We start from the raw sequence: 15,251 nt of genomic DNA, 5'->3' as shown, positions 1-15,251 counted from the left end.
GAGTAATTTGGAACGATATCAACTAAAAATCTTTTTGTTATTTTTCAATTTTTTGAAAATTTCAAAATTTAACTTGAAGTTGAATTTCAAAATTTTATTGTCAAATACTCCATACGCCAAACAATAATTGTCCACTATTAACTTGACAGATATCTTAAGAAACAACAAATAATAAGAATGATATTACCATAGTACCTTTTGAATATATTAAATTTAATGTTATCAAGTAAAAATTAATTTATTGATTTTTCAAATTGAATAAATATTATTGAACATCTAATTTTAATATAGTAAAAAAGTAAAAATAAACGAAAAAAGTACTTCGTGAGCATATTTTACGGAATAGATTTTCAGAATTTACATTTAAAAGAGTGTAATAATTTCATCATGAAATGAGCATTTTTTGACCAAAACTAAATGAAGGGCATTCTGGATTTTCTGTATTCAATTTAACAAAATCTGCTTGTGCAAAAAGAATTTTAGAAAGTAAATAGAAAATAGAAATGGTGATATAGTGCTTAAACCCTGAACCCCAATTTCTCCGTCACCTGCCACCACCATGCGCCACCTCCTGAGCTCTATCCGTCACAACCAGCTAAATCACCGCCGTATAACGCCGCGTATTCATTTCATCTTCTGTGCAAATTACAAGCCGCAGAAGCCTCAACCACCACCAGCACCACCATCTCCTCCAAAACCTCCTAAAAAGCCGGTAACTTTCACCCATCACGGCGAGTCATGGGAGGATCCTTACAGCTGGATGTCACAGCTCAATGACAAAGTAGCCATGCGACATATGGATGTGTACATGGAACAAGAGGAGAAATATACTGAAGCCGTTATGTCCGATACCGAACGCCTCCAGTCCAAACTTCAGTCAGAAATGGGCTCTCGCTTGTCAAATGAACTCTCCACACCTCCCGTTCGGTGGGGTCCGTGGTATTCTTCCGCCTCATTTCCTTGTTAGAATCGAGCAGAATTCATTTAGCACCTGAACTAGTTTAGGATTGAGACATAGTAGTTGTTATTCTTATGTTATTGAAATATTTATTTGGTTATAGATCCCCACAATTTTTGTTGTTGTATTGTACTATTGTTGTTGTTTGAATTCTGAAATGTGATAATTGTGTTTACTCTATGGAGGTGGATATTGGTCGCCGCAGGTTGTACTATAGGCGAGTGGAAGAAGGGAAGCAGTATCCAGTGCTGTGTAGAAGGTTAGCACGGGTGAATGAAGATTTCATTTCTAATAAATCTCCTTCAGCAGGTTTCGATTTTACTTCGGGGAAGAGAATTGAGCAGAAGCTTCTTGACTACAATGAAGAAGCTGAAAGATTTGGAGGTTTTACTTTTTTTTCTTTTACTACTTTATTTTTATGTTGATTTTCCAAACGGAGTGGCATGTTTATTGGACTTATATAGCCGACCTTATCTAGTTTGGAGTTGAGGTTTGGTGCAGTAGTAGTGGTTGGTGATTTTATGGTTCTTTTTACTCATGGTGTATAACCCTTTTTCCTTTGTTAAATTAAAGGTTATGCATATGAAGAATTATCAGAAGTGTCCCCTGATCACCGGTATCTAGCATACACAATGTATGATAAGGATGACGATTGCTTTAAATTGTCTGTGCGAGACTTAAATTTTGGTTCACTATGTAGTAAGCCCCAAGCAGATTGGGTTTCAAACATAGCTTGGGGGAAAGATGGACAAGCATTGGTTTATGTTGTCACTGATCACTGTAAGAGACCTTATAGGTTGGTAGTTTACTTAATTGGTTAAAAGACTCTTTCTGACGTACGGACGATATCTCAGTTGTTTCCAATTCTTCTTTCAGGATCTTCTGTAGTATGATTGGGTCTGAACAAAACGATGTGTTGCTTTTAGAAGAGCCTAGCGAGAATGGCTATGTCAACATAAGGCATACTAAGGATTTCCAGTTTCTAACAGTACATATATGCTCAACTACATCATCAAAGGTGATACTTAATCAAGCCTTCTAATTTTTTATATCACTTGCTGTTAGTCTAATTTTTTGTCAGTGACTAGTTTTTAGATCTTTCTGATAGATGCTGCTGATCCTTTGTCTGGCATGATTCCTTTGTGGGAATGTGAGTCTCAAGCCCACTGTGTTGTTGAGCATCACCAGGGGTATCTTTACCTCTTTACTGATGCTGCTAAAAATGGACAATTAGTTGATCACCATTATCTTCTACGCAGTCCAGTTAACTGCTCACTGAACAAAAGAAAGTGGGAGGTGAGTTTGTACTAGACTTTTATCATGTTTACTTCTAAATGTCTCTCCCCCCACGCCAACTGCCAGCTACCCTTCTGCTTGTTGAATAACCTTTCATCTGAAAAGCATAATATTCATTCATGATGGGACCTTTGGCTCATAGCTTTCTCATCAAGAATGCAGAATATATTCAGTGATGACTCGGAGTTCATAATTGAAGACGTCGATTTCAGTGACAAGCACTTGGTGCTCATTCTGCGGGATGGCCGAAATTTTAGACTTTGTCCCATTTCTCTGCCTCTGCCAAGTGTCAAGGTAATAACTTATTTTGGTCCTGGTTTTTACTTCTGATAACTCCTCCTGTTTTTCCAACCTGAAGCTATTTACTTTGCTTGTGTAAGATTTCCACTGCTCTAAAAATTTTAGTTTAAATTAATTAATCCTTTTGTAGCTTATAGGTGCTGCAGAAACCTTAAACAAGTAAAACCTTGATGATCAACCCATCCTCCCCCTATCCTCACAAAGTAGTAAACAGCCCATAGAGACAATTACCATCCTTTTTCTTTTGTACATGTTACTCGTTTTAATGATGTCAATTTACGCTATATTTCTTTCAAGGTTCGGCTCTTTTGTCCTTGCAAGTGCAATTTCTTTCTTTCTTTCTTTCATTTTTCTTGTTACCTGGACTCCCAAGTGTTGCTCCATAGGCTCTCACTAACATTGTAGACCAGGTTCTAGAAAGTCCTCCTTTGAGAAAATTTGCTATTTATAAGTGCAACATTTTTTAGATATTTGTGTTCCCTGTAGTTACTCTGAGCCCAAATTAATGAACCAGCATTTAGGCAATCTACTGAGTCATGAAATAAGTTCGAGACATTTTACATTATAGCTTCTTACTCATAAGTTTTTGCGATGTGATTTGCATTTATTGCTGGAAATGGATATTTTTCCTGTTTTTCTCTTTCTTTCCTCTTAATAATTGTCTTTGAGCAGCAGTGTGTGTTTCTCTTGAATTGCTTACAACTGTTATGCTCCTCCTTTCCTTTCTCTTCTCCAATTTTCCCTGGACAGGAAGAGATTAAGCTCAAAGAGCTCAGTCCGCAGTTTTTGCCTCTTCCAAAGAATGTCTCTCAAATTACGCCTGGAACTAATTATGACTACTACTCCTCAACAATGCGATTCACAATATCATCCCCTTTGGTAGGTACTTGTCACCTTTTATAATAATTTATTTCATATATTTTACTGTAGAAATAGTCTTGTGTAAACCTAAGAAATTAACTTCAGTGTACTCTTGTATGATGTATCTCACTCCTCTCTTTTTACAGAATGAGATCTTGTATTTGAGCTGAAAAATCATGTACTTTATAAGACTTGTCTCAAAAGTTAGTGCAGTGGTTCAAAATATATGATTTTGCCTCCCCCACCTTACCAATGACAAGTGTGCCCATCACAAGTAAATTGAAAGCTTGCACAGATAATCATCACTTCCGTTCTCTAATTTCTACTGTTTTGATCTCGACAGAGGAGGACTAATCCATGGTTCTCTGAATATGCATGTTGTTGTGCATGCTAGCACAGTGATTAAATCTGCAATTAGCTGTGCATCAACAAGCTGTGACTTTTAATATGTTTTTACAGGTTTATTAAGTTCTTAGTTTTTAACATGATCTGTGAGAGGGATAAAGGAGGATTTGTGGGTTCAAGTGACTATTACTAAGTGACTTTAATTATATTGTCTCCTGGGTGGTAATCTGTTTTTTCTAAGAAAAGATGTTTATAAAATTAATTAAACAAAAGATTATACTTGGTAAAAGAAATAGTCGAATTGTAATTTTTTTACATTAATGATAAATGGGTTATAAGAATTGTTACAAGAAATCAAAACAGGGGAAGTAAGTATAATATCGTAAAACTCAAAGGAGCTTAGTGTTACGACTTACGAAGTAAAACTTGAAGGGATGTAATATTCGTCAAACACCTATATATGTTTGACCAGTCATGGTTTACGTTGAGTCTGTTTATAGCTTAAACTCAACTAGTTTCCTAGACTTGAGTACTCAAATAACTTCCATCGATCAGATTTTTTTGTTATTAGAAGTATCAAGATCACTTTGCACCCCAAATCACTCTTTGACTAAAATTCACACTGGTTATAGATGCCTGATGCATTTGTCGATTATGACTTATCAAGTGGAAAATGGAACATAGTCCAGCAGCAAAATTTGCTTCATGAAAGAACAAAAGTGTTGTATGGATCATCATCTTCAGCTAGTTTTATTCAGAGTCCAAGGAATTTAGGCTCTAATAAAGAAGTCAATCCTGAAAGTCATTCTTCGTGGAATGAACTTTCTGAGTTCTATGCCTGTGAAGTTCACGATGTCATGTCTTATGATGGGATTATTGTTCCTTTGACTGTTGTCTATTCGCCAAAGAGGAAAAAGCAAGCTGAGAATCCTGGATTACTTCATGGACATGGAGCTTATGGAGAGATATTAGACAAAAGATGGCGCAGTGAGTTAAAAAGCCTTCTCGATCGTGGTTGGGTCATTGCATATGCTGATGCCAGGTGCTTTCTTTCTTTGTCCAATTTAGTAATGTAGCTCTAAAATTACTTTTTTTCTCTATAATGGTGCTAGTCCATATCTTATAGATATCCTATTCGTATGAAGTTAAGACAAGTTATGTTATTATGTCAGTGACTAGTGCTTGACATGACCTTTTTACTGTCTTTATTCTCAGAGGTGGAGGAGGCGGGGGGAAAAAGTGGCACCATGATGGCAGGCGGACAAAGAAGATCAATTCCATTTATGATTACATATCCTGTGCTAAATTCCTGATTGAGAGGGAAATTGTGCAAGACAACAAGCTCGCTGGGTGGGGTTACAGTGCCGGGGGGCTACTGGTGGCTTCAGCTATAAATTCTTGTCCAAGTCTATTGCGGGCAGCAGTTTTGGAGGTCTGCCAACAACTCTGAATGTGCTATTGCATTTATGCATCCTTAAATCATTCTTTTCCTTGATCTTTCTAATGTCCCCCAAACCCCACCCCAACAAGGAGAGGCAAAGGATGGGAAAACAAAGAAAAAACTATTGCTAAATCCTCTGCTTTTATTTTATCCTCTCTTTTGATGTTATTGAAAAAGTTGACTACCTTTTTTTATAGGTACCATTTTTGGATCCAACAAACACTCTCCTCAATCCAATCTTACCTCTTACACCTGCTGACTATGATGAGTTTGGGTACCCCGGGGACATTACTGACTTTCAGGCAATCCGCAAATATTCACCTTACGATAACATTCAAAAAGATATCTTATATCCAGCTATTCTGGTGACATCTTCATTCAACACACGGTAAGGTCCAAATTTTTTGCTGACTGATTGACTTCCTCTGGCTTGTTAAACCTTCTTGTCAAGATGATTAGGTGACTAATATATGGTCATTGTCCAAAGCCATGTCGTTTACATTATCAATTCAAGTTTGATTTACAACAAACAATAGGAATTACTCAAATCTTATAAATGGGACTTTGCTTTTAGTTAACTTTTTACTTTTAGATCACTCTGCTGTCATCCCTGGAAAATCATTTGCTTGTTTGTGTCCTTGATATTTGTTTTTCTAGCTTTCCATGTGATTACTCTGCATCTGTATGATAATTCTTAGGTGGAACGGGTGCTAAACAAGCTCCAATAGTTTCCACCCATATTAGGTGTTTTTCCTTATCTAGCACCCCTCATGTGCTACAGTGCTATGATCGACAACTAGGATGGACCATGTATTATAATGAACCTGATCCACCAAGAATAATTCCAATGTGTTAATTAAGTGAAACCATCATCATCCATTTACATGGGTTACCAAGAATTGCTCCAAAGTCATCCCTTAAGTAAATAATTGCATAGGTTTGTGTTGAATAATTGCAGCTCATTGTGTTGTAAGTCCCTCCCCATAATCTTGCATGATTTTTCAGGTTTGGAGTGTGGGAAGCTGCAAAATATGTTGCTCGGGTGCGTGAATGTTCCGTTTATGATCCTAAACATCCAGTATTACTTAATTTGACAGCTGATATAGTTGAAGAAAATCGATATTTGCACTGCAAGGAGACAGCGCTGGAGGCAGCTTTCCTTATTAAGATGATGGAATCATAGCAACTTTTACTTTGTTTATTAATTTCATGTATTATAGTAAAGCTTATACTGTAGGAATCTCAACTTATTTTTTCACTTCCCTTATGAAGCCAGACTGTAGTAACACACTTTTATTCGGGAGATCGGACATTCCTAACTAATCTTTGTCCTTTACAGCAAAGATGCTCTCCAGGAGGAGGATCTCCTTTAGTCTGATTGCATTCAAGAGCGTTGCTTAGCTTTTAATAAAGTTGATTAATATTATGAAAGATCGAGATTTAAATCCCTTTGGAAACACAAAGAAAAAGAAGTTAGGTTGTTTCTTTTCAGCTCAAATTTGGTGGACAGAGAGTTATCTAGTGCCGATGTCAACGAAATGTTGGTGGAATCAGAATTTTTATCAATTATGCATACATACAACAACAACAATCCAGTGAAATTCTATAACGTGGGGTTTGGGTAGGGTAAAGTGTACGCAGACCTTACTTCTATCAAGGTAGAACGGATGTTTTTGGAAGACCCTCGGCTTAAAAGAAACATAAAAAGAGGTCAGATAAGGCTAAGAAGTTCAAAGCGATATGGGAAAGCAAATAACGAAAGCGACACAGATAATATAGAGTAATCAAAGTACAGAAAGTAATAGAAAGTAACATAGAGATAATAACAGAAGTCAGAGCACAAGAAATTATAGTGCATTAATGTGCCTACTAATACTGGAGAATAACGAGACTATGTACTAGCCTTCTACCCTAATATGGGTCCTCCACACCCTCCTATCTAAGGTCATGAACGGAAGTTAGTAGTAGGTATTGGGTGATGTTGAGGTAGCACGTATCTTCTCGTAGAGTTATAGTGCACACAAGCTTTGTTAGAAAAAGTTAGTGATTTTGTTGTTGAAGAGATTATGATGAAAATTGTGTGTATTAATCTAATGTCTAACAGCTTAGGTCCTAAATACACATTGCTGGCACCACTTGGATTTTGTTAGTGTGTCTAAATTTGTCAACGCTTCAACTAACCTTCCAAATATGAAAATGCCCCTTCAACGACGTTAGCTACCAAATTCTCTCAACCTCTTTGTCTGACGTGTCTACATCTTCACTATTATTGCTGTCTTTTTTTGCTTTGAGACGATAAACACAAATCAGGATTAATAATAATAATTAAGAAAAACAGATAAATGAATACAACGTATTAGGAAGGATTTATCGGTATTGATTAGATTATTTTTATTTAATACTAGTTTCTGACAAATGTCCGGAGGATTCCCAAATTATGACTTTTTATATTTCACGAACAAATGGAAATCATCCAAAGCAATTATTTGACTTGTTTTGGTAAGTAACTATGACGTATGAAGAACTACACTAGTTTATAGAATCATTTAATTTGTCTTAAATAATACGTAATTTGTTTATTAGTACTTGAAATAAAGAGCAAATTGACTATTACTAATTCATATAACTTACTATAACTAGTTTAATTTTATCTTAAAATATAGATTATTTAGTATTGAGAGACAGAGACATGATGACTGATTGACATGTATTGAATTATGATGGGAAAAATGGTTTGCATGTAACGATGAAGAGAAGAGACATTTCACTCAATCAAACACAATTATTCCATCAAAGAAAGGTACTTTTTTTTAGTAAGGTCCCATTCAATTTTGGGACCTCCTAAGGGGAAAGCAGAATCTACAAAACACAGAATTGGAAAAAAAAAAAAAGATTAGTACAATGATATAAGACCTCACTCACTATTATCTCTGTGGCAAACAAAACTCAATGGTGGTGGCCCAGCTACAATAATTAGCATTACTGATAATTGAAGGTCCCATTTACTTCAAATCATCCACTACTTTTCTCTTTAGTGGGAGAACAAGGGGCATTGAGAATGGACAAAAGAAGCTGAAGCATACTTAAGCTAGATGCTTATCATATCTTGGATATAAAACACTAGAGGGCATTCGAGTCAAACAATGTTAAAAGAATGATCTTGTCAAAAATGGCAATCATTTTCAATCTCTCATGTAAAACTTGAAATTTCCATCATTCAATTTCAATAGCGATAAAAAAATGACGTATGACCAAAATCAAAGCAGCCTAATAGCATCAGTTGTGTATAATCCAGAACATGGTTTTGCGCCGATTATTGAGATACGCCAAATGAAACTGCATAGGATTTATTCAGAGGAACATATGACAGCTGAATAAATCAAAATGAGTAGCACAACTATCTCTAATATTAGTTGCCTACACAAGGCATTTACTTCATTAAACAACTTGAAACTTGGTCAAGTGAGCGTGAACTTCAAAATCCTAAGGGTGTCAAAATCATTCAATGGATACTGGGCAGTATGAACAATTCTTTTTCCACAAAATTATGCTGATAACAAGAACTTGATGCAGGAACAAAGGACAAGGCACTCTATAATAGCCTGAGCAAAAGCATGAATGTTCATTATACACAGCTGAGAAGCAAGAGGGGCAAATGGTGGAAGGGGATCATAAAAACCCTGGCTTATAACTGCTTTGGTTCATCATGATTCATGACTACCTGAGAAAATACAAATTTCTAACTCCCAACTCTACAGGAAACTCCAAAAAGGTAAAGAAGAAACATTCAAGCAATTAAAGACAAGAATAAAAAAATTTCTCCCGCATGCATCGAAGAAACAGGGGCCAAAAGAATACAACTCAGACCTTTTCATTGTTTCTCTTGCAACTTTCATCACATTTTCGTAGTGAACCCACTGTTGGCGATAATTCCTGCATCTTAGATTAAGAGCAAACATCTACTAAATCAGTCATTTAGTAGCTCCATGAATCATGACTCGGCGTCTTCTGCAACAGGCGGGAGTCCAGCTTCTTTAATAAAAGCAGGGTCAAGAAATTTTGCCACAAAAGCCCACAACTTATAGACATCATCAAAATTAGAGAGGAAGCCAAGTGAAGCAGTAACAACTTCGACTCTCACAAACCCACCTCTACCATCATACTTGCCATTCTCCATTGGTTTGCAAAGGGTAGTGTCATCAAGACTCAGGGGCCGTTGCTGCTGTTTGGGGTTATCTAAGATCCGTATGTGACTTAGGATACCAATGCCCAGAGAGATACTATGTGACTCAGCCAGTCTCTGAACTATTTCAGGACTAATAAGACCCCTGTTTCTATCTCGCACATTGAATGCAACAGCTGCACCCCTCTCATATTTGATTTTCGGACCATAAATGCGAACAAGTCGTGAACTGTCTTCCCCATTTGAACCAGGAAATCTTATCTGAAGCAATGAGGTAACCAGCCAATTGATGAGATATCTCAGCCGGAGAGTAGTTTTATTGAGGCCCAACATGTTAATGTGATCAAGATGCCTACAAGCTATCTCTGGCTCTCTCCTGTCTGAGTCCTGTCCATCATCATAGTCGCCATCACTAATGAACTCGTCATCATCCAAACTTGTTGCTAACAATTCCCCAGGCTCAAGTGTATGGCTCAGACGAGCTTTGCGGTTGTCTTCCATGCTGAAAGATACACGTCTTCCCCTGCTTCCAGGCTGATCAGCATCTTCTATACTGAAAAATCTACCACCTGCAAATCTGTTTCCTTCTCTCCTTTCCAATAACCTGAACTCACCTTCAGTTTCTCTTCTTATAGCACTCTCTTTAATCTCCGGGCATATCTCAGAGGCTGATCCATTATCAAGGGTTTGTTGCCGAGAAATTGAAATTGAGTTGCCCAGACCAGAATCAAATATGTGACCAGGTTTGCTGGTCTCTGGTTCTTCCTCGATCTCTCTGAATTCTCTTGAAGCAGGGCTTCTCTTATCAAACTGGTCTTCTTCAGGAATCTCCTTGAAGTGATCCAATTCTTGAGACACCGACCGAACAGCTGCATCAAATGATAGCACATGGTTGTGTTCATGGCGCCCTGGATTCAATTCTCTGTCATATAATGGGCTGCTTGACATCTTTGAAGGCTTGGGAGAGAGTCTCTTATTATTCTTCCTGCCAGCAAACCAAAATGGGGGTGCTGGAGAGGCAATTTTTTGTTTGTTAGACTGCCCAGCACCATCTGACCCCAAAGGACTCTGGCCCAAGTCAATCCACAGGGAGTTATCAGATGATTCATCTTCGCTAAAGACTGGACTTCTCATGACCTCCCCAACCGAAATGCTTTCAGTCTCTTCAAATATCGTGCTTGCTCCATCCCTATCAGAGCTGTTGTCATGCTCCATCTCTGTCTCAAATACATCCCTTACCTGAGCAGAAGTGTATGCACCAGAAAAGGCTGGCAACTGAGATCCTGGCCGAGTTTCAGCATTGACTTCACTGTTCTCTCCGGCTTCATCATCCTCCGCCAATCCAGGGAAACCATCAATTGAATCACTCAAATACAAGGGGAAAACAGGAGTAATTTTCACTATACCAGACCCAGCATGCCCAGACTGATTTTGAAGGCTACTCATCACAGATTTTTTGATAAGAAGACATCCAAATCCAGTTGGGTCATAACCAAATACTCTGTAGAATGAAGTAATTATAAAGTCCGGTCGAAACAAAGACAACCCTAGAGAATCCATGTCTTTTGGACCCAGAGCACCAGCATCAAGCAACACATGCCAATTATTCTGCTGTGCCAGTGCCATCCACTGGTAGGAGTACTTTGCACCAGTAACTCTAGATTGGACTGGAAAAACAAAGAGACCAGTAGCTGCATCTTTCTTTCTCCTCTTTTTGTTTGAAATTTGCTTTCTCAAATCAGTAGAACATAGTTTGAGGGTAGGCCATTTGAACCATGCACTATAAACCTTGGCACCTTTCTCCCTGGCACACTGACCCATCCAGTTAACTGATTGACTCTCATGATCAAACATAGTCAGCAACTTTTTGTTTGTCTGGAAAGGATATGATTCAGCTAACAACTTAAAAGCTGAGCCCCTACTAACAGTAAAAACAAGACCATACTCATTCTCAGGGATGTTCAAGTAATCCATTATCCGAGCCTTAATATCGTGTTCCACAGTGCCTTTTTCAGCACACCCATACAAAGCATGATTGCTCAAATTGGCAGTAATCTCAGACAGGCTAAATGTAGATGACTCCCAGTAATGAACACTCTGAAGAAATGAAAACAACCCAAACCCACAGTAGTCAAGACATACCTTGGGTATGGATCCAGAAAGGTGAGAGTACTCATCTGACCTCAGCTCATCAATCTTCCCTGAGGAGTTGTACTTTGGATACATGTTCAGGAACTTGGAATAGGCTTCCTCCAGCTCGGGAATGGATTCCTCAGATTCAAAAGTGCGCTCTGCAGCAAGAGAAGTGGCTTTAAGGAATTCTTTTTGGGCATGTAGCCTAGCGAGTGACCGGGATCGGCCCAAGCCCTCATCTTGGTTCTGTGCTGACAGGGAGTCCACATCTTGGGATTTAACAAGAGACCCATTTTCAGATGCTTCCTCAAGAGCCTCCCTGAGTTTATGCTCTTGCAATTTCTTCAGAACAGATGGGTTTTTCTTGATCTCTTCATTGGTATGGTTAGACCCATCTCTCTTTCTGCTCTTTTTGTCCAAGATTAGAGAAGCACAGTGAGATATTGGCTTCCATAGTGAAAGATGCATTAGAGCTTTTTCTTTGTTTTCCCCCCTTGTACAATCAATCACAGAGAGGACCCAAAAAAGAGAGTGACTGAACAAAGCTTCACCAAAGACAGAGAGAGTTTTTAGCCCATCTATCACTAAACCCCAGAAAAAGAAGACTTAGTCACAAACCCTAACTTCTGGAAAAGCAAAGGAATCAAGCTAAAAGCATCCCCCAGAATCAAACCTTTGCTTTCAAAAATCAAATGCCCCTAACTTATGGAGGGAAAGTCCCAAAGCATTTACTTTAACAAAACCGTTCAAACACAAAGACCAGATACTGGTATCAAAAAGAATTGATTAAAAAAATACAGAATGGACCAGATGAAAAAAACCCTAATTTTTACCTTTTTTCAAGATTCCCACTCCAAAATTGAGACAACCACCTTGTAAAAAGACGACAACCCAATAATCTTTGACCGAAACCTCAATCAATTTCAGGTTCTTGAGGTGAAAAATTCAAAGAACAAGAATCTAGAAATTCATGTTGACATTTTAGAGATGGAAGAGAAAAAAAGCAGAACACAAGAAAGAAAACCCAGAATGAAGTTAAGATCCACAACACTCAAAGACCCGACTTTTGTAAAACCCCACAACGTCCAAATCGAAAGTCAACCAGTTGAATGAAATTGGAAGAAACCCCAAGACCCAAAAGCAAGTAAGAAAACAGATCCCCAAGAAATGGACACAAAATAAAGACACGCAAAGAGTAGATATGTTAGATGTGGGGGGAGAAGAAATTATGCCAAAGAAAGATTGAACAAGAAGAATCTTACACCTCCAAAAAAAAAAAATCTCCAGCTACTCCTTAATCAAAGACACCGGAAAGTAGACTTGAGAAAAAGAAAAAAAAAACACTCCCATATTATTATTATCTCACTAGGCTTCTTTTTTTTTCCTTTTTTTCTCTTTGGGTTAAAGCCAAATTAAAAGCAACAGTCTCAAAATGAAAGGCGCATTAATTGCAGTTCTGAGCCCAAAAGCATACCTCTATTGATTACACCAATGCTCTGTTTCTCTCACCTCTTTCTCTCTCTCTCTTGATTGACTCTATATAATATGGCTGTATCATTTTGTAATTTACAGCTTTCCCCTCTAAACAAACAGTGAGAAACGGACATTGACTTTCATATACACAAAACCCCACCACATAGAGATAAGTTGCGCTGTTGTTTACACGTAAAAAATCTATCTTATATTTTTTAATTAATAGAAATACTTTTTATTTCCTAAAAATAAGTAGTTTGTTAAGAGATGTGTGTGATTTTTATTGAATTAATTAATTAAGTTAAATTAATAATAATAAAATATTCAGTTAAATCACACTAAATCTAGAGACGATTAGAGGTTGTTGCCAAATGAAAATTAATTAAGTTAAATCAAATGGGGATAATATAAAATCATGGTTTTGATGTGGTAACGTAGGGTCCATCCAATAGACATTTTTTGCCTTGATGGCTGAAGTCAAACGATCAGCTTAGCTTGTAAAAGCTATTTTCTGTCTACTCCATAATTTCAGCCCTCTTCACTTTTACCCTTGTTTCGTTAATATTCCTTTTTTTGAATATTAGTTAGGCATAAGAATAATGGGGTCTAATTTTTTCGTTAATATTTCTTTTGAACATTAGTTAGGCATAAAGATAATGAGGTTGTGTATGTCGAACAACCATAGATAGTTTTGACATAAAAAAGATAATATTATTTTATTTTTTATTTGATTATTAAATCTAAAATAAGTTATATTAGAAGTAGTAATTAGTACCTATATATGTTATTTTTATTAGAGAGTGGAATAAGAAGTTGTTTGGTACTTGGACATTAATAATAATTTTGAGATAAAATTTAAGATTAACTTTATTTCATATTGATTTGAGGTATTAATTAATCTTGAGACTATTTTATTTTATCATTTGTACTAAAGTGGTATTGAATATGAAACAAAATAATCTCATGGAATATCTTTGTTTATCATATCTTGTGTCTTAGTTATCTCGGAATTAAAGAAAGAAAATAATAAAAACACTCATAAGATTCCTTAAATTAAACACTTTTTTCTACTGAATAGAATGAATTATATTTTTGTAAACAAACAATTTCTTCTTAGAAATTATACAATATATGTTATTTTTAGTACAATAAATCAACAAACAATAAAAAATAATATTAACATAACTAATCTTGATCACTTGCCTTCAAACTAGTCGACCCCATAGAGTGTGTGATATATATATATAAAACTTGGGTCCTCCAGGCCACGAATCCAAATTTTTGAATAATTATAAAAAAATAAAAATTTTAAATGACTTTCAATAGTTTTGATATATTTATAAAGTTTAAATTTTAATTTTATAAATATAAATAGAAAATAATATAAAAAGAGAAACCGCATTGAAAGGGAATTCATGAGTCGTTTCATTTTAGAATTATTGTTTATTCTTTTCATTGGTTTAAACAAATAATGAAAAAGAAAAGCTTGGAATTTTCTTTTTGTTCTTTTGGTTTCCATTGAGTAATTTTTACTCTCTTTTAGGCTGACCAATAAAGTTGCTTCTTATGGTTAAAAAGTGGAACTTTGACCATAGATAGTTGAAGCACAACGTGAAACAGGAAAATGAAAATAAAGCACTTGGTCATTCGGTGTAAAACATTAGCCCGTGATTAAATTTGAATTTGCGTCAGAAAGTTTCATATCGGGAGATAAAACATTTTTTAAGAAAAGCGACTCTGTATTCAAGAGAGTCAAACATAAATCTCTAGTTAAAAATAAAAAAATTATTTATCACTCAACTACAATTCTTATTCCGAGACTTTATTCATCCTTGTTTATTCTACATTAATCACACTGTAAAATAATTTAGAACAGTTTTACATTAACGACAGCTTGTAAGTTTTAATCATGTGTGTCAATGTTTTGCAGGATCTATAGTTTAAAAAATATACATACTTGAAAAAGAAATAAAAAGATGCACAACTGTAAGAAGACGTGACAGCTTCAAAGCACAATGATAAGAACAAATAAAGTATAGGAGACTGAAACTATGTACATTTGTTTAACAACAAGAAAACAAAATGAAATCGTACAAAATCATTATAAATATTTAGGCAACACAAGTGGAGTGCTGGATTGTTCCACCTTTTTGTTAATTTATATCATATAATATATCTTATCTAATTATTTTAAAAAAAAATAATCGAAATCAGCATTTTGGTCAACCCTTCAAGCATCCTAGTTTTGGTTTTTCCAACTC

The 15,251-nt window shown here is 36.2% G+C and overlaps 2 protein-coding genes across 2 annotated transcripts; one reads left to right on the top strand and one right to left on the bottom strand.

The window, feature by feature from the left end:
* Positions 1 to 438: 438 nt before the first annotated feature.
* Positions 439 to 6,573, top strand: LOC129874691 (uncharacterized). The gene is made up of 11 exons (XM_055950015.1): positions 439 to 939; positions 1,164 to 1,342; positions 1,532 to 1,754; positions 1,835 to 1,976; positions 2,054 to 2,254; positions 2,417 to 2,548; positions 3,305 to 3,433; positions 4,393 to 4,802; positions 4,976 to 5,192; positions 5,399 to 5,589; positions 6,207 to 6,573. The coding sequence occupies exons 1-11, from the start codon at positions 560 to 562 to the stop codon at positions 6,382 to 6,384; spliced, it is 2,382 nt and encodes a 793-aa protein (XP_055805990.1). The 5' UTR covers positions 439 to 559; the 3' UTR covers positions 6,385 to 6,573.
* Positions 6,574 to 8,771: 2,198 nt separating this feature from the next.
* On the bottom strand, positions 8,772 to 13,098 carry LOC129872230 (uncharacterized). Its single transcript, XM_055947138.1, has 2 exons — positions 12,992 to 13,098; positions 8,772 to 12,062 (listed from the first exon to the last, which is right to left on the bottom strand). The coding sequence occupies exon 2, from the start codon at positions 11,983 to 11,985 to the stop codon at positions 9,193 to 9,195; it is 2,793 nt and encodes a 930-aa protein (XP_055803113.1). The 5' UTR covers positions 11,986 to 12,062; positions 12,992 to 13,098; the 3' UTR covers positions 8,772 to 9,192.
* Between the last annotated feature and the right edge of the window lie 2,153 nt (positions 13,099 to 15,251).

Source organism: Solanum dulcamara, chromosome 11 (assembly GCF_947179165.1).
Source record: "Solanum dulcamara chromosome 11, daSolDulc1.2, whole genome shotgun sequence".
Lineage (NCBI taxonomy): Eukaryota > Viridiplantae > Streptophyta > Magnoliopsida > Solanales > Solanaceae > Solanum > Solanum dulcamara.
The sequence above is the reverse complement of the archived record's forward strand: the minus strand, read 5'-3'. Positions and strand labels throughout refer to the sequence as shown.